The 25,129-nt window shown below is 42.8% G+C and overlaps 1 protein-coding gene across 2 annotated transcripts in view; it reads left to right on the top strand.

Moving 5' to 3' along the window:
* TSHZ2 (teashirt zinc finger homeobox 2) overlaps positions 1 to 24,641 on the top strand; it is a 458,545-nt gene extending 433,904 nt beyond the window's left edge. For both annotated transcript variants that reach the window (XM_045444200.1, XM_045444195.1), the window contains exon 3: positions 22,121 to 24,641. In XM_045444200.1, the coding sequence (XP_045300156.1) occupies positions 22,121 to 22,122 (2 nt within the window). In that variant the 3' untranslated portion in view covers positions 22,123 to 24,641. The remainder of the gene's footprint in view (positions 1 to 22,120) is intronic.
* The last annotated feature ends 488 nt before the right edge of the window (positions 24,642 to 25,129 follow it).

Below are 25,129 nucleotides of genomic sequence, written 5' to 3'. Positions count from 1 at the left end.
TAGACAAAAATAAGGAAATGAGTAGTGTCCTATCACATTTCTTAAGCAATGGGTTGGGTAAATGAACTTACCAACACTCCCCCAAACAAGTCTGCATCCTTATACCTGCCTGTTCCCTCCACATGGAATACCGTCTGCCCCATCTTCCTCCGTTAAAGTCCTCCCCTTCTTCAAGGCCTACCTCAGCTTCCCTCGATTTCCTTTATTGTTTCCTGATTCTTCAATTATACATGATTACTGCCTTGTGGGACCCACCTCCTCCCCCACCCCTTTAAGAGTGCCCCAGGGTCTGCTCTGCAATGCTTATTATTTGTGCACACATTAACCACCCCCCATCCGCCTCTGGTACAGCCATAACTTCCGTTTGGCAACACTGATCTATTTTTTGTTACCTGGTTTGTGTTCCACCTTCTTCACCAGATTGTAAATGGATTCCCTGTGGGCAGAGACCACATCTCCCTAATATACTTGCTGAGGCCCTCTTATTGAAATCAGGGCCTGACATGAGTAAGTGTTCAAGTGTTTGTTGATGGAACAAATACATCAATAAACGGCCATGTCTTAACCCTCTTGCTGAATCGTGACTCTTAGAAGGGAGTGGTTACGCCTTACTCGTTTAATACTTATTGAAATGAATTGAGACATAGCAATACTGGATATATTTGCTCCACTAATTATTTTGCTTGTGCTTTTGATCTCTTCATTTCACCGTCTTTAAAACACATCTTCCTCTCTCTCTCTCCTTAGAGAGTTTTTGCTACATTGCAAGAGTCATGTGAAGGTAAGAAGAAAGAATACCTGCGGCACCTAGGTGGCTCAATCAGTAAAGCATCAGACTCTTCATTTTGGCTCAAGTCATGATCTCACGGTTCATGAGTTCGAGCTCCATGTGGGGCTCTGCACTGACAGCGTGGAGCCTGCTTGGGATTCTCTGTCCCCCTCTCTCTCTGTCCCTCCTCTACTCGTGTGAGAACACACGTGTGCACTCTCTCTCTCAAAATAAATAAGCAAACACGTTTTTAAAAAGAATGAATACATGTAAGGCATTTGGATTGCCTTGACAATGAAGTGCTTCAAAAATCACAGGGATTGCTTTTTGTTGCTGATGTATACTTATACAAAACCCATCTGTCCCTATCCTATTATTGTTGATGATTTAATAAGGGATTATTACTAATTTTACTGGAAAGGAAACTCTGAAGACCACATTTTTCTCTCTAGTAGTCATTTAGGCTGCCAGGAAAAGAAAATAAAAAGTGCCAAGTTGTGGCTTTGAGAGTTCATCCTTTCCTTACAATGCCCTTCTCTTCTCTCCCCCTTAACAGCACTCTCCATTCTCAAAAGCCAGTTAATGGGGGGTGGGAGGGAGGGGAAAGTGGGTGAGGGGCATTGAGGAGGGCACCTGTTGGGATGAGCACTGGGTGTTGTATGGAAACCAATTTGACAATAAATTTCATATAAAAAAATAAATAAATGAATAAACACAAAAAACATTTTTTTAATCCAGTTAAAAAAAAAAAAAAAAAAAAAGACCATAAATCTTACTTCCCCAGCCTGAAGTGCACATCTTGGGAAACAGATTGGAAAATCTTTCTGGGAAAAGTTGACTGAAATTTTAAACCAATACGTCATATTGTTTATGTCATTCACAGAAAAACGTTATACAGCTATTCTACATAAAGGACAACCTCGAGTTTTTATACTGCGTGCACATGGTGTGAGGGTTGGGATGGTTCTTCTTTAGTGACAAAATGTAATCTTTTTATTTCTTGGTTCATAACCATCTAGATCTAAAAGTTGACCAATTAAGACACTCAAATGTACCATAAGGAATAAAGCAACCATATTTTTACAAACCATACATCCCAAACTTGTTTTGGAATGGGAATGGAAATCAGCTTTTATTAGATACTCAGTATGCTGGGCCGAAGAAAAATAATTTTGTTGAAAATGTCTGTGATAACCTCAACGACATAGAACGCTTAGGTCTTTCTTGCCTCCGCACCCCAACCACACTGGCTTTCTTTCAGTTCCTTGCACAAGTCAAATTCCCTCCTGCCTAACAGCCAACTGTTTTGGGTCTTTGTTAAGAATCCCCTTTATTCAATCCTTTATCTGGCTGGGTTAGTTTCAACTAATTCTTCAGATGCTGGCATAGAAGATGCTCCTCATAAAAGTCTATTGTGACATCTTCTGTCTTGTCCAAGATAGACCCAAGCATACATGCAGACTAGGTTAGAAAGCCCTGATAGTCTCCTTCACGAATCCAAATTCTTTGCTGCGTAGTGTTTGCCTCCATTGTAATGGTTTTGTTGTTTGTGGGTGTCTACCCCAAGACATTTTCCTCCCTAGACCATAAAAGTAGGGATCTTTTTAATCTGGATCATCACTTAGTACAGTACCACACTGTAGAGACACCATAATTAATTGAGTGAATTCATTATTGGATTGAATTAATGAACGGGTTTGCTAGGAGGGTCTGGGAAAACCTAGGTAAGGAGAGCCTAAGAAGCAGGTCAAACCTGAAGATGGAAAGACTCAGGGTTGCTCAAGAGAATGTGGTCTGAAAATAAAGATCTAAATTATAGTCAAGGTCGTGACCAAGTGCCTCATCAAGTGTGAGGAGCAAAAGGAAGTCAGTGAATGAAAGCCTCAGATGAGTAAGGAAGAGGATAGGAGTGGCTTCAGATGCAGTTCATGCAATGGGTCAAGGTTAGTGGTTTAGAACTTAAACTGTGAAAATTTGAGAGACTTTATATGACCCAGAGGCCAGACCTACAGTTGAAAGGGAGAGTGAGCCCTCATACCAGCCTATATTAGCTATGTGAACTTGACCCAAGTACTGCATCTCTTTGAGACTCAATAACTTCACCACCAAATGGGGATATGAATACCTGCTTCTACAACAGGATCGTGTATGTGTAAAAGAACATCACGTATAGGAAGTTTCATGTCATAGTTCTTCCACGGTCTTCTACTCAAAAATGAGCTCTGCCTCTCTCTGGGTTTTTCTCAAGATATATGTTGCAGTTGTATTGCTGTTAAATGTGTCTGCCTTATGTGACCTCTATAGACCAGAAGCTTCTTGAAGGGAAGAAACTTGTCTTACTCGCCACAATTCTGTTGGATTCCTGGTAGCACACAGGTTGGGTGGGGAGACAGAAATGCTAGCCATTCAGGGGTCTCATGCATGAATGAAGACCACAGAATTATCAATCAGCTCTAAGGCTGTATGCGGCCTTTCTACAAACATCCATTGCTTGGAAGCTAAACTTCACATAGGAAACACTCGATAAATATTGAATGAATGGATGAATGAATGAATGAACTTGCCTTTGGTTATGCATAGCAATAAAAAAAAAAGAAATTTAACTTTGTCTTCTAGACTTTGAATGTCTCTGCCAACAACTAAATCTCTTCCAGGGAGGGCAGATGGCGGCCTGTACAATGAACAATTTAATCTTTAGAAAATGGAACAACTTTGCCAACAAACTCCATTTTTCTCCACGAACACATTGTCAATAACATGTGCTCTCAAATATGTGGTGAAATTGATGACTGGGCCCTGATTTATGGAAACAACAACAAATTAAATGATTACCTTTCTCTTTCCTAGCTCGAGGTCCTTCCGACCAGCCATGAATTTTTTTCCCTGTGTTCTAATAATAGAGGAGGTCTAATTAAAATTCCTGGCTGTCTGATTGTGTATGTGGAGTAGAAGAAAGAAAAGACAGTGTCCAGGGTATCTTAATTTAAAACCACAAGGGGAAAAGCCACTTACGTGATAATAAAGATTAATTTAGGGAACCCTCCTCACATAAGAGCAGATATTGAGAGAATCTTTCATACAAATACTTCTGTGGCCACTTATTTAGCTCCTTGTAGAAATTTTTCTTGGTTTTGGAAGAACTTGAGGTTCGGGATTTGGATGAGAATAGACCAGAGTTGGGGAGGTGTACTCAGAGAAATTACATTCTCCAGAGAGTAGCCATATTGGTTATTTGAGACTGCTCTTCATTTGCTATTCCTGAATCACTCCTGGCTCAGGAAAAGTCCCCATCCTAAGATTCATTCTAGCACGGTGGTTCTGAACTTATATTGGGATCAAGAACTTTTTTGAGAACCTTATGAGAGCTACAGATCCTCTCTTCAGACGATATAAATAAACAAGTGTGTATTTACAAATGCACACACACATACACAGAAAAGCAAAATTTTGCTTTTAATAATACCATCTTTTGTCTACGCTATAAATTTGAAAGCCTTGAGTAACAATTGCTACTCAAGATTCCAGGCATCACCAACCTTCTTGTAATGTTCATCTAAGGTTAAGAATCATTTCATGTAAGGAGCCCTGGGTTCCTTAGACTATGAAAATTTGTCATTGTTTCAGGCTGTGAACTTCTTTGGCCAACTGGTGAAGCCCATGGAGCCCTTTTTTAAAGGCATAAAGTAAATTATCTAGGGTTTAAGAAAAAAAAGTCACAGAAGTACAGTTATCAAATACAAAAGAAACCAATGTGTCACAGAGTAGTAAATGAATTTCTTTATGTCCATTACATAGTATGGCCAGCACTAAGGCTAATGACCACTGTGATTTCAAAGTCATAAGTGTACATGATACTGCAAGATATTTTCAACAACTGTAATACAACATAAAAATATCTGTGCTGTTTCGGCGAAAATATTGGTGGTCAAAATCACGATGTGACTACTACTATTGTGATTTGGTGTCCTCCATAAATGAAGGAAATACTGGATTTCAGTTAGAGGTCAGTAAAATGGAAGATGTAATTTTCTTTCCCACACAAGTTCATGTATCCCCCAAATTCTATGCCTGGGTGTCAGGTGATGTTTTCCTTCAGAGTGTGGAAATGATCCCATACGTTTTCATCGTCTTATTTTCCCACTGTTGCTTACTGAAACATCACCTAAGTAAAAGGGCATCGATGGGAATATGGCATACATTTGATTGGCTTGACTCTGAAGCTATAAATCAAACACCTACCATGCCGATGGTGCGGAGGCAGCTATGAGCAAAAGAAGAAAGGTCTGTTGAAAATGTGTTTAAGTAGAACATGAACCGCAAGAAAGCAAGGACCAAACCATCTGATTCCAAGTTGAACATCCAGTACCTAGCCCAGTTTCGGGCACAGAAAAATCTCTCAACACATATTCATCCAATTAAGGATACATACCAGAAATCAGCAAAGAGTGACATAGACCTTTCTGGAGCGTTTAATCCAAGGAGCCAGCATTCCATGGACATCTCCGTCGAGAGACTTTTTGAGAAAAAGGGACCCGCTGTTAAGTAGAGGGAAGTCACATCCACAGGCACTCAAAAAGAGCTATTTCCAAAAAGAACAAGTGATGAGAAACTTCTTCTGTACAGGCCAGATAGTAAATATTCTAGACTTCGCGGACTATACAATCTGTCACAACTGCTCAGCTCTGCCCTTGTAGCATGAAGGCAGCCATAAGTTATACGTAAACAAATGTGTGTGTCTGTGTGCCAATAAAACTTTATCAATGGACTCTGAAATGGGAATTTTATGTAATTTTGATGTGTCATGAAATACTGTCTTTCTTTTGATCTATTTCAGTCCTTTAAAAATGTAAAAATCATTCTTAGCTCGTAGACCATCTAAAGACAGACAACAGATGGGACTTGCCCCAAAGACCATAGAGTGGGGGCTGTGGCTTTGGTTTTACTCTTGGTTGTTGGTGGGTTGGTTTTGCTCATCTGGGCTGAATCTCCACCTGGGTTGGCTTTGTTATGTTTCCTCTGATGGCCAAGCCCTGTCTCATCTTTGGGGATTTGCGTCCGCGAACGCTCCACCTGGGCATGTAGGCCCCCAGCTCCCCACACCATGGATGGCCCTTTCTCCTCTCTCAGGTCTGAGTTCAAATGTCACCTCCTACAGAGGCTTCTTGGGTCCCTTCTCAGAGTGGCCTTACTGCCATTCACACCAACAGATGCTCACTTTTTTTAAGCTTATTTCTTCTGAGAGGGAGAGAGAAAGTGCAAGTGGGGAGGGGCAGAGAGAGAGAGAGAGAGAGAGAGAGAATCCCAAGCAGACTCTATCCTGTCAGCATAGAACCCAATGTGGGGCTGGAGCTCACAAACAGCACTGGCCTGACTTCCTGTGGTCTCGTACCCCATCTCCTCTCCCTCCACAGTTCAGACCCCCTGAAGGCAGAGGGCCTATCTGGTGTGTTCCCTACTCTGTTCCTCGTATTGAGAAGGTACCCAGTGCCCGGCACCAAACACATGTTGCCCCAATATTTGTTGAAAGAATATTGTCAAGGGGCGCCTCGGTGGCTCAGTCATACAATTGTGTTGTGGGGGAACACAATTCAGTTCATAACACTGGCTTCCGCATAGCCTATCAGTGAAGCTTTCCTACTATTACTTTAACATCAATGGCTGCTTCTCACCACTACCATTCTGCCCCTGCCCCTGCCCCTGGCCTCCAAGGGTGCAGCTTGTGGGTACAGAACCCTCCAAACAAGCTTTCCATTCACTTTCTTGACACAAAAGTGAGAGGTCCACCCCACCACTTTCATTTATAGCTATGCTTGAAAGGAGCGAAAACTTCCTCGTGGATTTTATAAGTGAGACATTTAACATCCCTATTATTGCTTCTCAACAGCTGACCCCAGGAGGGAGGAAAGCCTTGAATTCTTTCAAGGGAGGGGACCTAGTTCAGTGTTTTTTCACTGCACAAACAGGATCACAGGTCAGGGTCTGAGGAGGCCTCTAAGAAGCAGAGTGGTTAGTGGCGATGGTGCAGGGGGAGGGGACAGGGGAGGGGGAAGAAGAGGAAGGTTCATCACTTCACGAACAGGCTGACCCTTTTGTAGAACGGTACCGCTGATCGTACCCACCTCACTTTGGTTGTGGGGGCCTGTCTGTCCCCCACCAGCCTCACGGGACACCTGACACCAGGTGACTCCTCATTATCTGGTAACAGCAGTCGTTGTAACTACTGAAGAGCAAACAGACCCCAGGGTCTCGTATGAATTCTTTGTATGGAAATTTAGTTGCTTACTCTTTGGAGAAGTAACTAGACCATCTTGGTGGGGACTTGTCAGTAATGGCCGCTACGTTTATAAGGAATAGTGGGTTACAAGTCTAAGTGCGTCGTGGGTTTTTTTCATATTTGTATGTGTCATGAAGGAATTTAACCCACATAAAAATGCAGATTTTGCAGTCGGGAGGAGAAAGAGGCGGGGGGGGGGGGAGGGCAGAAAAAGACGAAGCAAGGAATGTTGTAGTCGAATTGTACAAGTCATGTATTCTACTGAGTCTCTGCAGAAAGGGGAATTGATTAAATGGCAGTAATCAATAAATCAATCAATCCTATGTGACAGCAGTGGCTCTTAACCTCGACGGCCCATTAGAACCCCCCGGGGAGCTTTTAAAAATCCCCATGCCCAGTTCCATACCCTCAACCAATTCAGGCAGAACCTCTGAGACTGAACCTAGGCATGAGTATTTCAGAGCTCCCAGGTGACTCCCAGGCGGAGTAAGGCCCGAGAGGAGAAAGTGCCAGAGGCACCAGGCACAGATGATTCTGCGCCACTTACCAGCTGTGAACACGGGCAAGCTTCTTAAAACCTCAAGTTTCCTCATCCGTCTTGAGGATGAAATTAGACGTCATTGGTTCAACACTTGGGCTCCAGGTCAAGAACACCCTTGGTTGAAAAATGGCAGGCGTTCCTTCATACTGTCGTCATCCAATGCATGTGAAGTCTGGGCCTCCAGGTGGCCGTCTGCAAAATGGCGGGGGCAGAGAGGATCCTGAGGTCAATGACTTCCATTTTCGTGATTCCACAAAGGTAGAGCAATGGGAAAGGTAGGAAGAAAAACTCCTGTTTTTTCACTGATGGACACCCAGGAACCAGGCACTGGGTTGGCACTTTGGAGACTTGTCGAGCAAAATCGCCACCCTTCCTTACCTCCGAAAGGCCAGAGGAAAAGACAAAAGCATTAAACCACTACTCACACAAACATTATTGATGGCAAATTGGAGCTAGAGAGAGAAAAAAAACTCTGGATTTTTTTTTCTAGGATAAGAAAAGGTCTAGATTCTGGGAAAAGGAAAGGTCTTTCTGAGGACATGATACTGAAGCCAGTGGATGAGTGATCAAGTGTGAAGCAGAAATTATCCAGGCAGGGTCCTGGGAGACACCTTCTAGGTAAGGCATACAGCAGGTGCAAAAACTGTGAGGTGGGAAGGGCCTTGACGTTTCCAAAGAGGTTTTATTTGAAACATAAATGAATGAATAAAAAATCTTTTTTTCTTAGAACATCTCAAGGGACTCGAACGTTCCATACTATCCTTTGGGAAACATCCACAGAGTCCAATGAGACTGGATTAGAGATCCAGACAAATTTTGATTTCACTCCAGCTTCTCTAGGAAATGGCTGTGTGGGTGGAGCGGTGGAATTAACCTCCTGAACCTCTGGTTCTTCATTTGTCATGAGGAAATAATTCATCTTTCCCAAATCTTTTGTGAGGATTGATAATTACCGGTAGTAATCAAATTGGTAAAGGGACCAGTTAATTTTATGAAGCAACAGGCTACGTGGGTGACAGAGAAACCTGGGTTCACATCCCATTCTATCACTCCCCAGGCACAAGATCTTGGTCCCATCACTTAAAGCTCTGTCTCTCAGTTTCCCGACCTCTGAAATGGGTTCATTGAGAGCTACGTTTGGAGATTTTTATAAGAATTACACAAAATGACAGCAGTCAAGCTTCAGGCAAAGAGTAGGTACCCAGTGAATGAAACGATCATTAAAAAGAAGGGGCACTCAAAATAAATTTAAGAAAATAATAACTTCTTTTTACTGTGTAACACATGCCATGTAATAATACAATTTCATATTTGTTAAATTGTATTTTAGTTAGGATTGAATGAAATAATGTATGTCTTGTAAAGCACTTAACACATTATCATTATACAATACAATACGTTTGTGATGTTGGATATTAAGAGGAAAGGGTTTTGTGGAATTAAAAACGGGTGGGGGGGGCACTCTTCTTGGAAAGTGGGAGAGTTTACTGAATTATCTAAACATGGGTTCCAACCCACTAATCCCCTTTTCCAATGTAGACGACACTACCAACAGTGTTGCTGTGGGCTTAGACACATAATCACAGGGGTAAAAAAAAAAAAAAAAAAAAAATCTGCCCTGTTGATTTGTCATACTTGGAGGGCACGCTGTTCTTCCTAAACGCCAACAACTCACATTTAGGCAGCTGTGAAGTCCCCTAGCTGTGTCCATGCAGTGAATCTCGCCGGGTTGTAAGTTAGTTGTAATAAATAACGTTTGGCTCTGCACTCCACTTAGAGAAGATAGGTTCCATTGTGAATCATGTCGTTGGCCGTTTGGACTTTAAGCTGTCCGGGTTGTTTATGGTGGTGTTTGCCAGCATCTAGACCTCTTTCAAACAATTTAAGTGCCCTTTTGGAGTATATGAATGTGGCTCAATAAAAATGGGTACAGGGAAATTGCTTGCTTTCTCTCTTCCCTGGCCGTGCACCAAAATCAACCATATATGAGAATTGTCAAATGGGAGCTCCATAATTGCCAAACATGAGATTGTAATTAACATAGAAACCACCAAGGACATTTTCCCTTCCATTGTCAGGATGTTGTGCTGATCTTCGCCATCCTTCTGATTTATTTCTTGAGAGTATGACAACAGCTGGACAGTTTTTCAGTCCTTATTTTTCATTATATAGCCTTACTGAGCAGTGTGCCCTTAAAAGATTCTAGTTAGTTCCTTTGACAGCAATAAATATTGGCTAGCGAACAGGCTTTGAAGCCAGACAGACCTAAGTCCAAGTGCTGGCTCTACTATTTGCTGCCTATCGGAAATGGGTTAAATCACTTAACCAACCTCAGCCTCTATTTTCTCATCGTTAAATAGGGACAATGCGATCTACTATCAGTAAAGTGCAGAGCTCATCATGCACACCTGATGGGAGGTCTTATGACCGATTTCTACCTTCTTCTTCTTAATAACCACATCAAATGTTTGGAAATGCTATTTCTTCCTTTCTTTTTATAAAAGGGGAAAACTTGGGGCGCCTGGGTGGCGCAGTCGGTTAAGCGTCCGACTTCAGCCAGGTCACGATCTCGCGGTCTGTGAGTTCGAGCCCCGCGTCAGGCTCTGGGCTGATGGCTCAGAGCCTGGAGCCTGTTTCCGATTCTGTGTCTCCCTCTCTCTCTGCCCCCCCCCCCGTTCATGCTCTGTCTCTCTCTGTCCCAAAAATAAATAAACGTTGAAAAAAAAAAAAAAAAAGGGGGGAAACTTTTCTGAGTTCCACATCTGAATTGACAACTGATATCTTTTCAACATTTAAAGCATGAACTAAAAAGCCTGTCTTCTACTTAGTTTTTTAAGTTTCCAGGACTAGAGAATAATTCATTTTCCAAGACCCAGTGATTATTTATATCTAACACATAAGCAAAATTTTATGTATGGATTTTCTTAATTGATTCTACGTCTCATTCCATAGCCCTTTTGGGGTGCTATACTGTATGCAAGGAAATAAAGTCATAAAAGAAAATCACTTGTTTTTAGTATGAAATGTATTGTCAAACTGGTTTCCATACAACACCCAGTGCTCATCCCAAAAGGTGCCCTCTTCAATACCCATCACCCACCCTCTCCTCCCTCCCACCCCCCATCAGCCCTCAGTTTGTTCTCAGTTTTGAAGGGTCTCTTATGCTTTGGCTCTCTCCACTCTAACCTCTTTTTTTTTTCCTTTCCCCTCCCCCATGGTCTTCTGTTAAGTTTCTCAGGATCCACATAAGAGTGAAAACATATGGTATCTGTCTTTCTCTGTATGACTTATTTCACTTAGCATGACACTCTCCAGTTCCATCCACGTTGCTACAAAAGGCCAGATTTCATTCTTTCTCATTGCCAAATAGTATTCCATTGTGTATATAAACCACAATTTCTTTATCCATTCATCAGTTGGTGGACATGTAGGCTCTTTCCATAATTTGGCTATTGCTGCTATAAACATTGGGGTGCAAGTGCCCCTATGCATCAGCACTCCTGTATCCCTTGGGTCAATTCCTAGCAGTGCTATGGCTGGGTCATAGAGTAGATCTATTTGTGATTTTTTGAGGAACCTCTACACTGTTTTCCAGAGTGGCTGCACCAGTTTGCATTCCCACCAACAGTGCCAGAGGGTTCCCGTTTCTGCACATCCTCTCCAGCATCTGTAGTCTCCTGATTTGTTCATTTTGGCCACTCTGACTGGTGTAAGGTGATGTCTGAGTGTGGTTTTGATTTGCATTTCCCTGATGAGGAGTGATGTTGAGCATCTTTTCATGTGCTTGTTGGCCATCTGGATGTCTTCTTTAGAAAAGTGTCTATTCAAGTTTTCTGCCCATTTCTTCACTGGATTATTTGTTTTTTGGGTATGGAGTTTTTGGTAAGTTCTTTATCAATTTTGGATACTAACCCTTTATCCGATATGTCATTTGCAAATATCTTTTCCCATTCCGTTGGTTGCCTTTTGGTTTTGTTGATTGTTTCCTTTGCAGTGCAGAAGCTTTTTATCTTCATGAGGTCCCAATAGTTCATTTTTGCTTTTAATTCCCTTGCCTTTGGAGATGTGTGAAGTAAGAAATTGCTGTGGCTGAGGTCAGAGAGGTTTTTTCCTGCTTTCTCCTCTAGGGTTTTGATGGTTTCCTGTCTCACATTCAGGTCCTTTATCCATTTTGAGTTTATTTTTATGAATGGTGTAAGAAAATGGTCTAGTTTCATTCTTCTGCATGTTGCTGTCCAGTTCTCCCAGCACCATTTGTTAAAGAGACTGTCTTTTTCCACTGGATACTCTTTCCTGCTTTGTCAAAGATTAGTTGGCCTTACTTTTGTGGGTCCAATTCTGGAGTCTCTATTCTATTCCATTGGTCTATGTGTCTGTTTTTGTGCCAATACCATGCTGTCTTGATGATTACAGCTTTGTAGAAGAGGCTCAAGTCTGGATAAGAAAATCACTTTTCATTTTATTTATTTTATTTATTTTATTTTTTTTTTTAGAGAGAGTGCGAGCAGCGGTGAGAGGCAGAAGGAGTGAGAGAGAGAGAGAATCCTAAGCAGGCTCCCTGCTCAGCGCAGAGCCCGACTACTCGGGGATTGATCCCATAACCCTGGGATCATGACCTGAGCTAAAATCAAGAGTTAGACACTCAACCGACTGAGCCTCCCAAGTGTCTCAGAAAATCACTTTTTTATACTTTTTTTTAAAAGTTTATTATTGGGGCACCTGGGTGGCGCAGTCGGTTGGGCGTCCGACTTCAGCCAGGTCACGATCTCGCGGTCTGTGAGTTCGAGCCCCGCATCAGGCTCTGGGCTGATGGCTCAGAGCCTGGAGCCTGTTTCCGATTCTGTGTCTCCCTCTCTCTCTGCCCCTCCCCCGTTCATGCTCTCTCTCTGTCCCAAAAATAAATAAACGTTGAAAAAAAATTTTAAAAATAAAATAAAATAAAAGTTTATTATTATTTTGAGAGAGAGAGAGAGCACATGTGGGGGAGAGTCAGAGATAGAGGGAGATACAGAATCTGAAGCAGGCTCCAGGCTCCAAGCTGCCAGCACAGAGTCTGACTCGGGGCCCAAACTCACAGACCATGCAATCATGACCTGAGCCGAAATCGGACACTTAACCGACTGAGTCACCCAGGTGCCCCCCAAAAATTGCTCTTTTAAATCTACATTCTTATTGTGTACTGTTATTAACCTCATTTTGCAGATGTGGAAATTTAGATTCAGAGACGATGGGTCATTTCCCCCAACATCACACAGCTAATGAATGACAGCGCCAAGCTATTAACAAATACACCAAAGGAAAATGGAGAGTGAATACAAAAAGAAGTTAATGAGTATAGACTGGAGCCCTAAGAGGCTACATAGTTGTTAAAGTGGGGCTACCAAATGGACACTGAGCTTCCTAGTAGTGAAAGCAAAAATGGAAACATGATCCATCCCAAGATTCATCTTTTCCATAAAGAAAATGTATATACCAGGATTTAAGAATAAGCAAAATCTTTCCTGATGCTGAATGTCCGGCAGAAATCTCATGCATAACTTCTGTGATAGACTGCAACAGAGATAGTAGGAGGTTCCCAAGGTAAAAAACCAAATATTTAAAACTGAAACCATTCCTTTCTGCAAAAATATGTTTTACTTAACACAGGGTTCCATGTCTTTTGTCGATAATTATCCGATCTGAGCTTTGTCAAAGCATCATACTGAGAAGAGATACGTGTTAAAATGCTAGTTGGGGAAGGGAGCGGAGGATGCTTTTCTCTGCCTTATCATTTTTATTTAGATTGACGTACCTTTGGTTATAATTAGGGATAACTGTACAGCAGTTAAGATTCCATAATCCCATTATTAGTTGTCAGGAGATTTTCACAGGGCAAACCCCCATGCCGTTCCATTCATTCCTGTCTCTTAACTACTTGGGTAGTCTTGAAGTTGAAGAGTGAGTTTTAAGGAGAAGATTTTCTTCTGTCACTGACATCTTCTGGCACGTAAGGAAGGACACAAATGGTACCTAGTGACGGCATCCGCGCCACTCTCTGGAGGCCCTGCGTCTTCTTGCCTGACATTTTTGTTGTCGCTGTTGTTGTGGTCCGAGATGTCACCCTGCGTCTGCCAGTTTCATTCCACAGCCATTCCAAATGCAGTGGTGAAGAGATTTGAAACCATTTCTAGGGATGGCCCATTAAGTAGGCCAAAGGGGAAATTGTTTGTAAAATTATTTCCAATACATCCACTCGGTAAGACACTCAGAAGTCGATGGTATAGGGTGGAAGTCAGCTTAGAAAGTGTTTGCTCTGGCACTGATAAAAAAAAAAAGGAGGGGCGGGGGGAAGAGGGGTGCCTGGGTGGCTCAATCGGTTAAGCATCTGACTCTTGATTTCGGCTCAGGTCATGATCTCATGGTTCCTGAGTTCAAGCCCCACATCGGGCTCCGTGCTGAGAATGTGGAGGCTGCGTGGGATTCTCTATCTCTCTCTCCCTCTCTGTCTGCCCCTCCCCTGCTCTCTCTCTCTCTCTGTCTCTCTCAAAATAAATAAATAAACTTAAAAAAAAAAATGGGCGCCTGGGTGGCTCAGTCAGTTAAGGGTCCGACTTCAGCTCAGGTCATGATCTCACAGTTCATGGGTTCGAGCCCCACATCAGGCTCTGCGCGGACAGCTGAGAGCCAGGAGCCTGTTTCAGATTCTCTGTGTGTGTGTGTGTGTGTGTGTGTGTGTGTGTGTGTCTGCCCCTCCCTCACTTGTGCATGCTCTCTCTCTCTCTCTCTCTCTTTCTCAAAAATAAATAAACATTAAAAAAAAAAACCCACAGAAAAACTCGCCTTTAGGAGCTGTGGGGCAGTTGGCTGACTGGTTTGTGTCATGGAGCATATATCATACATTTGAGACACATGGTTGATTTATCACAAGTTGTGCTTTAGAAGAGGAAGTTCAAAAGTTGAGGTTTTCCAGTGTGTCGAATGTGACCTATGTGTCATCTGGATTTAGACCTTCCAAGGAGAGGACAACCAAGAGCCAAGATCAATAATACTTCTGAGTCCTATTCGTCAAGGGTCTAATCAAACATCCCCTTGACAAAGAATCTGTGGTCTCAGGTCCGATGTCAGGAACAATTTGTTTGGCGGTTAAGAGTAAAAGCTCTGAAATCCAGAGAAGACATATTCCAGTTGAATATCGTAATATCCATTCCCATTTATTGTCAGGTCACCTTGGGCAAGTCACTTCAGTCACCTAAACAGTAACTTTTTCCCCTATGATATTGGACACCCCCTCCCCGGACTACTGACGTGATTAACGGAAATAATGCGTAAGTGGCGGGCCCAAGATCAATAGTCACTCCCCACGTGTTACTTTTATAGAACTTTTAATTTTCTTATTGACTCAACCTCTTTGAGATTTGTTATAAGAAAGATAAAGTCCCAGAGGGCCTGGGTGGCTCAGGTGGGTAAGCGTCTGACGCTTACTTGTGGCTCAGGTCATGATCTCACAACCCGTGAGTTCGAGCTCTGAGCCAGGCTGCATCCTGGCAGTGCGGAGCCTGCTTGGGATTCTCTGTCTCCCTCTTTCTCTGCCCCTCCCCCCCCCGCCCCTCCTCCATGCTCTCTCTCTCTGTCTCTCTCAAAATAAATAAATAAGTAAATAAATACACATTAAAAAAAGACGAAAGATAAGATAAGGTCCCTCTCATCACTCGGAAAGTCAGCCACCTCATTCTGTCTGGCTTGTTCTGTGGCCCCCTCTTTTCAAGAACAATTCACCTCAGTGTCTGCTTTCAATGGCGGGAAAACTACCTGGAAGAAAGAAATCAAGAAAAGGCACAAACACATCAGATAATACTTTAAAATATCACCCACCTGCTTACACGGGGCTGTGTCTGGCACATGAAAAGCATTCGATACATTTAAGCAATTACTTTCTTGGTTCTAAAAACTGAAATTGGTCCGCCAAAGTTTAAGGGTTTCTGCACACAGAGATTTCTCTTGGGAAAAATTAGGTGAAGCACTAATGATGAAATTCAGCAATGTAGGTGAGCCAATTTGGATTTTCAAGTTGTGAAATCAATTTGAAAAAGTATTAACTGCAGGTTTCTCCCAGGATGACATGGTTGGGAATCACACGTTTCCATAACCACTTTCCTTTCTTATCACAGCCTTTTTTTTTAATAATAGACTTTATATATTTTCAGCTTTTATAGTTCACTTTTTTTTTTTTCATTTTTAACCAAACAGTTTTAAGAAGCCCTGAATTCAGAGTCAGATATTCTAATTCCATCACTAATCATTATAGGAGCAAATTATTTAAACTCCCACGGCCTCAATATTTTTATCTTTGAGGCTACTAATATTTATCCAATATATTTCAGAAAAGTGTAGATAGATAGATACAGATAGATAGATAGATATAATGTATATAAGATACATTATGTAGAATTTGAAAAGATGTAAATTGTTTCAAAATGGCAAAATAATTTATTGTTTGAACTTAAAAGTACCAAGTAGATGGCAAAGTCTCCTCCTGTCCATTTGTTTCCTTGGACTAATTGTTCTAATCTCTTCTCTTTTTTCTTTACATGCTCTAAGTTGTCCCTTTCATAGAAGTAGAGATAGGATTCCAGGTGAACCTATTGTTCTCTTTTGTATTATCTTAGTCTTAAATACTTGAAAGTTCTTCTTTCATGGGGTCTTTAGGACTTCATTCGCTCAGCAAGTATTTATCAAGTACCTCCTTTGTGTCAGACATCGGCTTATCTGCTTGGGAAACTATTATGATCTAAAACACTGTCCAGGGGCACCTGAGTGGCTCAGGTGGTTAAGCATCCAACTTTGGCTCAGGTCATCATCTCACAATCTGTGAGTTCAAGCCCCACGTTGGGCTCTGTGCTGACAGCTCGGAGCCTGGAACCTGCTTCGGGTTCTGTGTCTCCCCCTCTCTCTGCCCCTCCCCTGCTCACGCTCTCTGTCTCTCTCTCAAAAAGAAATGAACATTTTAAAAAGCTAATAAATAAATAAATAAATAAATAAATAAACTTAAAAAAAAAAAAAAAAAAGGAAAGGAAAACAGAGTTTTTCCTAAGTGCAGTGGAGATCACCCAAGGACTCTCAGCTGGGAGCAAACAGGGAGGGACTGCTTCGATCTATTTAAGGTTTTCCTAAGCTGACTTTGTTTGCCATACGGAAAATGGTCGGCGGGACCCAGAGAGGGGCAAGGCAGCCCAGTGACAGGGCACTATGGTCCCCTGGAGACGAGGCGCACGGGCTGGAACTGGGGCGTTGGGGAAGGGCATGGAAATAGATCCTGGTGAGGAATCATAGGACAAGGTGCCTGGAATCAGCCGACTTTCTGGCCCGAGCAACTGAGCGGTTTGAACTTCCATTTCCCGTGAAAAGAAACCCAGGAGGAGGACCAGGCAGGGGCCGGGGAACTCGAACTCCCTGCTTTTGCGAAAGTTGCCTCCGACGTAACTTGTGAGATGTGCCCGGAGACGCGTCAAGGAGCCAGTTGGATGTGTGCATCTGGAACACAGATACTCCATGTTACAAACCGGATGCCGCTGTCTACACAGGGCTCACGTAGAGCAGGGGGGGCCTCACCCTTCACACACCCAGCATGGACATTTCCCAGTAAACTTTTTAGGATTTCCCCTTTACTATCCAGAAAGGAAATTCGTAGGTCAGATGACCAGCCTAGACACATAATTTTGACAAGGATTTGTCTGATGCAGTGACCATATGATGAGAAACAAAAGGAAAACGTTCAGGCCCTAAAGTTGACCGGATCAGGTCTTCTCGAGTGGGAATAGGTTCACTCGGTATCCTGTTAAACGCAGATTCTGAGTTAAGCAGGGCTGGGGACCTGTGTTCTGCATTTCTTTTTTTTTTATTAGTGTTTATTTATTTATTTGTGAGAGCGGGGGAGGGGCAGAGAGAGAGGGAGACACAGACCCCAAGCAGGCTCCAGGCTCCGAGCTGTCAGCACAGAGCCCAGCGTGGGGCTCGAACCCACGAACTGCGAGATCATGGCTTGAGCCAAGTCGCTCAGCCGACTGAACCACCCGGGCCCCCCAGTGTTCTGCGTTTCTAACAAACTCCCAGGTAAGTCAGGGCTGCTGTTCTGTGGGCCATCCTCAGGGACGAGGTCCTCGTGCTCCTAAGTGCAGACTCCCTGTGAACGTGGCAGTAACAAGTGCAAGGTCAGTTCAGGGCTGTGGAATGGGTGTCTCAAATACCCCAGTGGCAACGCCAGAGGTGACTTAATTTTTTTAAACGGCAAATAACTCCCGTGAAAATTCCAAAGAAAACAAGCCAGTTTCTCTTTGTTTGCAAGCCAGCTTTATTTCTGGACAACGCAGTGTCTCTGAAACTGTGCACAAAAGACTTTGTGTTTATATGTGAAATGGAATTCGGTTCTAGGCTCAAAGAATTACAAAACGTTTGCCACTATGTCAGTGGTTCTGAACCGCTGTGTTAGATAATGTTGCTCTCTGCCTCGGGGACATTTGGCAACGTCCGGGGATATTTTGGGCTGTCACAGCTCAAAGGTGAGGGGACTGCTCCTGGAATCTGGTGGGTAACGGTCAGAGATAATGCTAAAAACCCTACAAAGCAAGGGACAGTCTTCCACAACAAAGAATTATCCAGCACAGAGGCACCTGGGTGGCTCAGTCGGTTGAGCGTTCGACTTCAGCTCGGGTCATGATCTCGTGGTTCTTGAGTTCGAGCCCAGCATCAGGTTCTGCACTGACAGCTCAGAGCCTGGAACCCGCTTTGGATTCTGTGTCCCCCTCTTTCTCTGCTCCTCCCCCGCTTGTGCTCTCTCTCTTTCTGTCTCCCTCTCTCTCTAAAATAAATATTTCAAGTACATAAATAAATATTGAAAAGAAAGGATTTTCTAGCCCAAAATATCAACAGTGCAAGGTTGAGAAACCTCACTCTACAGAGAGATTTTCAAAAATGGTGCAGGATGAGGGAGTCCATCACCTTGACAGAAGCTATCCCACACATTGCAAGATGTCTAGCATTCCCAGCCCCTAACCATGAAACGCTGGTGCTGTGCCCAGCGTTGTTGCAACCACGAGAGTCACCCCAGGGACAACAGTGCCGCCCGGAGAAGAACGGGACAAACTAGAGAAAGAGAGAGGCAGGCCTGAGCGAGGGCGTGGAAAGGAAGGCCAACCAAAATGATTTGCCAGAGGGATTAAAAATCGTAGCATGGCCAAATTAAAGTAGATATAATTCTACCCATCTGTTGGTGGCTGTGTAATTAATACAAAAATAATTACATCTCTTCGCCTGGCTCTCCCTCACAAACTCTCCTTAATGAACACTGCCAATGACTTTTTAGATATGTAATTAAAAATTTTATTTATTTCTGTTTTATTTTTATAGTAGTAGCTTCACGTATTAGAGGGGGGCGGGGAACCCACACAGCCGCAAAGCCTGCCCTCAACAACCAGTGGAAACGCAAGCGAAATTATTCTACACACCTCATTCTGAACAGTGAGAAGTAAAACCAGTAGCTCTCATTCCCTGCGTTTTCCAGTGTTGATTTTCTGGCCGGGTCTCGTCTTTAGACCTACAGAAAACTAAAGTGCTTCTCCTTCTTCTAAGATAAGAAATCGTAAGAAAAGATATATCGTCCCAAAGCGGCCCAAGATTCAGTTCTCTTCTTTACCATTCTCTTTTAGGACAGGAACACTGACCTTCCAGAAGAATCCATCACTTCAGTCCATCGTGGTGGAATGGAAGGAGATCTGTCGGGTAGAAATAACATCAGTGTCAGGTTTAAACAGAAGACGCTCGTATCTAGAATTCAACTCAGTAACTAACTGTACAGATAAACTCGGAGAAATGCCTCTGAATTATTAATAATGTTAGTGTTTAACACTTTACGACATTACCACATCACCCCAGACCGTATGGTTTAAGAGCCCAGACAACCCTGAACCTGAGTATCTTTCCTCCCACCTACCAGCCAGGTGACCGCAGGCCGAACGGTTTCACCTCTCTAAATTTCCATCTCACAGGCTGGAAAATGTAGACACTATTCCCTCCCACATTGCAGCATCGTGACGCTGATATGTGGGGAGGCATGGGCTTAGCGTGGGTAGCATAGAAGGAACGCAGGGAATGTCAAGTTATCACTACAACAGGCTCCTTTCATGCTGAGGCCCCCAAAGAGCCAAGGGACCTGAGCAAAGAATCACAGAAAGTCAATAATGAGGTCAGGACTGAGATCCTAGGAGCTGAGCGACTTCTTTGCTTTTACACAAGCTATGTCATGAAGCTATTTTCCAGGAAAATAACACTCAAGCCTATCTGTGAGAGTTTTGTGGGGAAGAAAAGAGTCATCAAACAAATCTGGGCGGCACTGGGTTAACTAAAGACACATTGTGTTTCGTTGGGTTGAGTTTTGGTGGCAAGACTTCTCAGAACCTTTAATGTGCTAATGTGTATTATGATTTTCCAAGAAGGGGGTCTATAATATAAGTACTTTTGCCTTCTCCTTGCTCCCCTTCCCAGAGCAAACTCTGCCCTAAGAGAAACCCAGCCAGAGAAGTCGGGGTGTTGATCAAATCTCAAGCAGGTTTGAGGAAGTGCCAAGTGAAACAAGGCTCTCTAAAACCAGTGTCACGTTTATGTCATGTCAGGGAGGAGAGATGGGGGCCTCGAATAGAGTGCGTGTGAACCCTCCACCCGAGGCTTCATCCTGCCTCACAGTGGAAGGCACTTTCACCCCTTAAGATCGGCTGTCTCTTCCTCTTTCTTTGATCCATCATCACTCTCCTCCGACCGCGTGACCATCCTCCTCAAGTCTCCGGATCTGCCAGGGGGTTCCAACCACGTCAGAAGGGAGACTACTTGGTCTCTGAAATGCAAACAAAGTGTCAAAGGGAAAGGACTCCCTCCACTGACCGTGACCATTTGTAATCTAGATGGGGGCACGCGGGGGGGCGGTGAACTGACCATAGAAGCTTCCAAATGAAAGACCCAAATTTAAAGCCATCCTCTGCTTTTTATTAGCTGCGTGACTTTGGACAAGTCACGAGCCTCCTTGAGACTTTTCTCTCTGGTTTTTAAAATGGGATGATTTCAAGTGTTAGTGGTAATATGGGTAAAGTATCCGGCATTTGGTAGGTATATAGTAACTATATATACTATAAGTATATATACCAAGGAATCGCTTATAACGCCCGTTGTGGTTATTTTGTGGATAATTTCTTTACACACATCAAATGCCAACAATTTTCAACTTGTCTTTATTCTCCTACTAGAAACTTGGAGGTTTTCCTTTTCCAAAAAAATACTTGTATCTAAGTCCAAGGTGTTTTTCCTCACTGAAATGGGCAAAACCACTAAATAATAAGATGTAGACAAGGAGTGCCATCCACATTGGGCTAATGGAAATTATGTGAATTCTTACAGTAATCCAAATAGCACATATCTGAAAAAAAAAAAAATTCTCCCAGTTAATCTCCTGTAGCAAAGCACACTTTTAAGTCACACTTCCCCAACCACAACAATGTTCCTATCTCTTGACTTGGGAATTTCACCTTTGGCAATTTAAACCTATGAATATATCCCAGCAGACTGCAAGGCTTTAAACACAAAGATGTTTATCACAGCGTTACCTACTACTGAATACCAACTGGAAGCAAATGCAACGTCCAACCTCACGAGAATGTTTTAGTAAATTCCGATAATATAGGCGACAGAACTCGTGTAGCTATTTACAACGAGGCCTCCAAGTTGTGGAGGCTGATGGAAATCAGAGAAGAACATTACATAGCGGGTACTTACGACTGTGAACACTTAACAAAAATGCATGGAGAAAGAAAACTAGAAGGAAATACAGCCAAATGTGAACAGGAGCCTTGTCTGGATGGTGGGGCCATAGGTGAATTTTTTTTTTTTTCTTTTTCAGAATGCTTTATAGCGGGAAAGTCATACACTATAGGTTTCAATTTTGGAAAGACACGCTAAACATAAAATTCACCATCCTAACCATTTTCAGGCACGCAGTTCAGTGGCATTACGTACATTCACATTGTGCACTCCTGTTCACCTCCAGAACTGGTTTCATCTTGCAAGGTTGAAACTCTACACATTAGACAATGATTGCCCAGCCCCCAGCCCCTGGCCACGACCAGTCCTGTTTTGTGTTTCTTTAAGTTGGACTATTCTAGGTACCTCCTGGAAGGGAAGTCATACAGTGTCTTACGACTGCCTTATTTTCTCTTAACACAATGTCCTCGAGGTTCATCCATGTTGTCAGAACGCATCAGAATTTGCTTCCCTTTTAAGACCGAATAATGTCCCATTGTACGTATATGGACCACATTTTGTTTATCATTCGTCCGTCAGTGGATATTTGGGTCGCTTCCTCCTTCTGGCTGTTGTGAATAATGCTGTTATGAACATGAATGTATAAATATCTCTTCCATACATTATACGTTAGAGGTGTTTCCCCCTAAACTGCCACCGCTGAGCTATTCCTCAGAAAATAATGTATCTTTTTCTGTTGTTCTGACTCCCATTACAGGACAAATGCCTTAGTTTCAAATTTCCAGCCTGGATCGCCTCACACTGAATCCGTCTACCACCTGCTTCTGACATTGAACTCCTCCTGACACCCTGCTCTGAGAAGACCGCCAAAAAAAAAAAAATATATATATATATATATATATATATATATACCACCCCAGCCATCCCTCTTCATTCTTACTAACAATTTGGTAATGAAGTATTGATTTCCACTTCTCTGCTTATGGACGATATTAGATTTTCATTGATAAACTGCAATGAGGCAGTCTCCTCTCCACGGTCCCCTTTCCACTGTCACGAGAAAACCAAGTGCCACTGAAGAAAAATAATGACTGAGAACACTGATGTGCTTATTTCGTCGGTCTGAAACACTTGGCAGGAAAGGGCGGGGAGGGGGAGGGGGGTAGCAGTCTTCATAGTTCAACGTCCAAGCGAGCTGCACGAGATGCAGACCCTTGGACGCTTACTTTTCACCGTAATGTCCATTTCCTATTTATAACCCCTCTGGGAACGTTTGTCTAAAGGAAATGTTTCTGTTCAGAGCAACAATTACGGTTGCACCTGGATTGCCCAGTCCTGCCCCTGCACCGGGGAGCCATGAATCACCGCCAAGTGGAAGAATTATTAAGTTAGACCAGACTTGGAGCCAAGAAAACCTCCGAACAATGTTCATCTTCTGTGAAAGTTGTTCCAACAGTTGGGCTTAACCGTGTTGCTGCCAAAGACTCTTTCCCAAGCAGAGGCGGGCATCCTTTTCTCATCGTGTCTTCGTAGGTTACAAAAACACGGGTTTAAGTGCGCGCACGAGACCTGCAAGCTGGCAGCGCTGGGGAAGTTGGTGAAATGCAGGATCTGGACGAAAGCAAGAAGGTGAGATGGCTGCAGGGTGGAAAGTGCAGCAGCTCGTCCTTCCTGGTGATCTCTTTCCGCAGAACCTGTTGTTTATGGACTTGGAAACACAGCTGAGCCCGAACGGCAACAGAAAGCATGAAATAAGGTGTCCATTTTAAATGTGTTCCTGCAACTTTTTTCATTAAAACTTTGAGGGCCCAATTTTAATTTGCGGAATATTCCCGTTAATAATGAGATCTAATTAAGACATCCATTAAAAGCCCGTTAAAGTTAATTTAACGTAAAAATTCCAATAGAGCTGTATTAGATTTTCTCCATTAAATTAACGTTATGGATTTTTAACGGATGTCTTAATTATACATTATTATTAACGGGAATACTGTATTACACAGATTAAAATCAGGTCCTAAGTCAACTTGGAAAAGCTAAGAGCATGTTTTAATATTAAAAGTCTTGCATACCTAGTGCACAGTTTGGAAATTCAGGGGTAGATCTGTTTACTCTAGTTGAGCATTTTCTATACAACTGAAAGCAATCTATAAATAGAAAAATCTATCACTGCATTTAAACAATGAATCTCCTTATTCTCAAAGGACAAATGAAGTCTGGATTGTGTTATAAACTGCTACTCAGCTATAGGCGAAATATTTAAGCTATTCTAGGTACAACACTAGGAACTAGATGATTCTGAAACAAACAAACAAAAACCAATTTCCTTCTTGTTGTTGTTGCTTTAATTACCAAGGTTATCACACACAAAAAAAGCTCAACACCAACAAAACGAAACCAAATGTCTTCTTCACCATTTCTCCTGGAAGCCGCCTGTTGAAATTGCTTTGGAAATTTTGACATGATCCCTAAATTCAACATTGGGATTTAAAAAAAAAAAAAAAACTTCTTATTTACCTCCTAGGAAAAGTGTTGCCCTTATGCCACATATAATAGCAAATTGCTTTTTTTATGGCATGCATAACCTAGATGGGAAAAAATATGGCGCTTCGGGGAAGGAGGGCAAAAGTAAATGAAGTTCCAGGAATGTCATTCTGAAGTAATGAGGCATGGACAGAAAATATACCCCTCACATCATCGGATTGAGATGGCAGTCGAAATAGCTTCATTGGAGTGTCAGTACTCATCCATCAATCAATCACCCACAAGAAAAAATAGCAAACGGGGCGGCTTTTATGGGATTTACTCATGGGCATAGGGAATAGCGGCTCAAATGTAGTTCTGACATGAAAAGCAAGGTGCTGATATTATTTTTTATGATGGGAGGATCATAAAGTGAATTGAGAACAGCGAGGTCTGTCTTTGCTCGACCTATTCAACCAGAAATGAATGGAGCTCAACTGGAAAGGAACAGTCTTCACATGGGTTAAGATCGAAGGGTGGGCTCTACTGAGCACTGTCCTTCGACAACAAAATTCTATTACAGGAAAATCAGTGCATTAGCATTGGGGCTCCTGAAGCTGTTAAAAATCGCCTGCTCCAACCCAGGGTTATTGGATCAAGTTACGTAATCCAGATCCCGCTGCTACCCCTTCAGAAGCAGATTCTTGAGCTCTTGTTCCAACCAGGGGGGCGGGGGGGACAATACAACTCTCAACTCCGTGGAAATTGTTTCCCTTCTAAGAAAGAAAAAATAAATCATCTGCTTCGACATCTAATTTATATGGTTTCGTTAGCGCAATTTCTCGGGGGGGGGGGGCGGTGGTGGGGAGGCGAGAGACAAAAATATTGATAAATTTGGTAAGATTCATGAATTGTCACTTGGTAACTGTAAATGTCACTGCTGAGGGACAGCTGCCAACGTTCTCCTTAGGAAACAAGATCTGGGCTCTCGCTGTGAGATAAACACAGCTCTCAGGATATTTCTAGAGACCAGGCCTGTCTTTCATTTGGCAAGCCCTGTGAGGCTTCTAGAAACTTCTTTCTGGAGGGAAACACTAACATGAGCTCAGAAGAATGTTTGTATCTGTTTTCAGACCACTCTCTTCCTCTCTCTGAATAAACGCAGTGCTGATATAATGGAACTTTAGAAATGGAAAGGCACATGACGTGCAAATATGCGAATTACACTCGAGTATCTCCATTCCGACACCAACCCCGGGGATCAGTGAGGGTGAGAACCTGCCTTTCCTTCCCCATCCCTCCT

This window comes from Leopardus geoffroyi, chromosome A3 (genome assembly GCF_018350155.1).
Source record: "Leopardus geoffroyi isolate Oge1 chromosome A3, O.geoffroyi_Oge1_pat1.0, whole genome shotgun sequence".
NCBI classification, from domain to species: domain Eukaryota; kingdom Metazoa; phylum Chordata; class Mammalia; order Carnivora; family Felidae; genus Leopardus; species Leopardus geoffroyi.
Note: the sequence above shows the minus strand (reverse complement) of the source record. Positions and strands in the feature narration are given on the sequence as shown.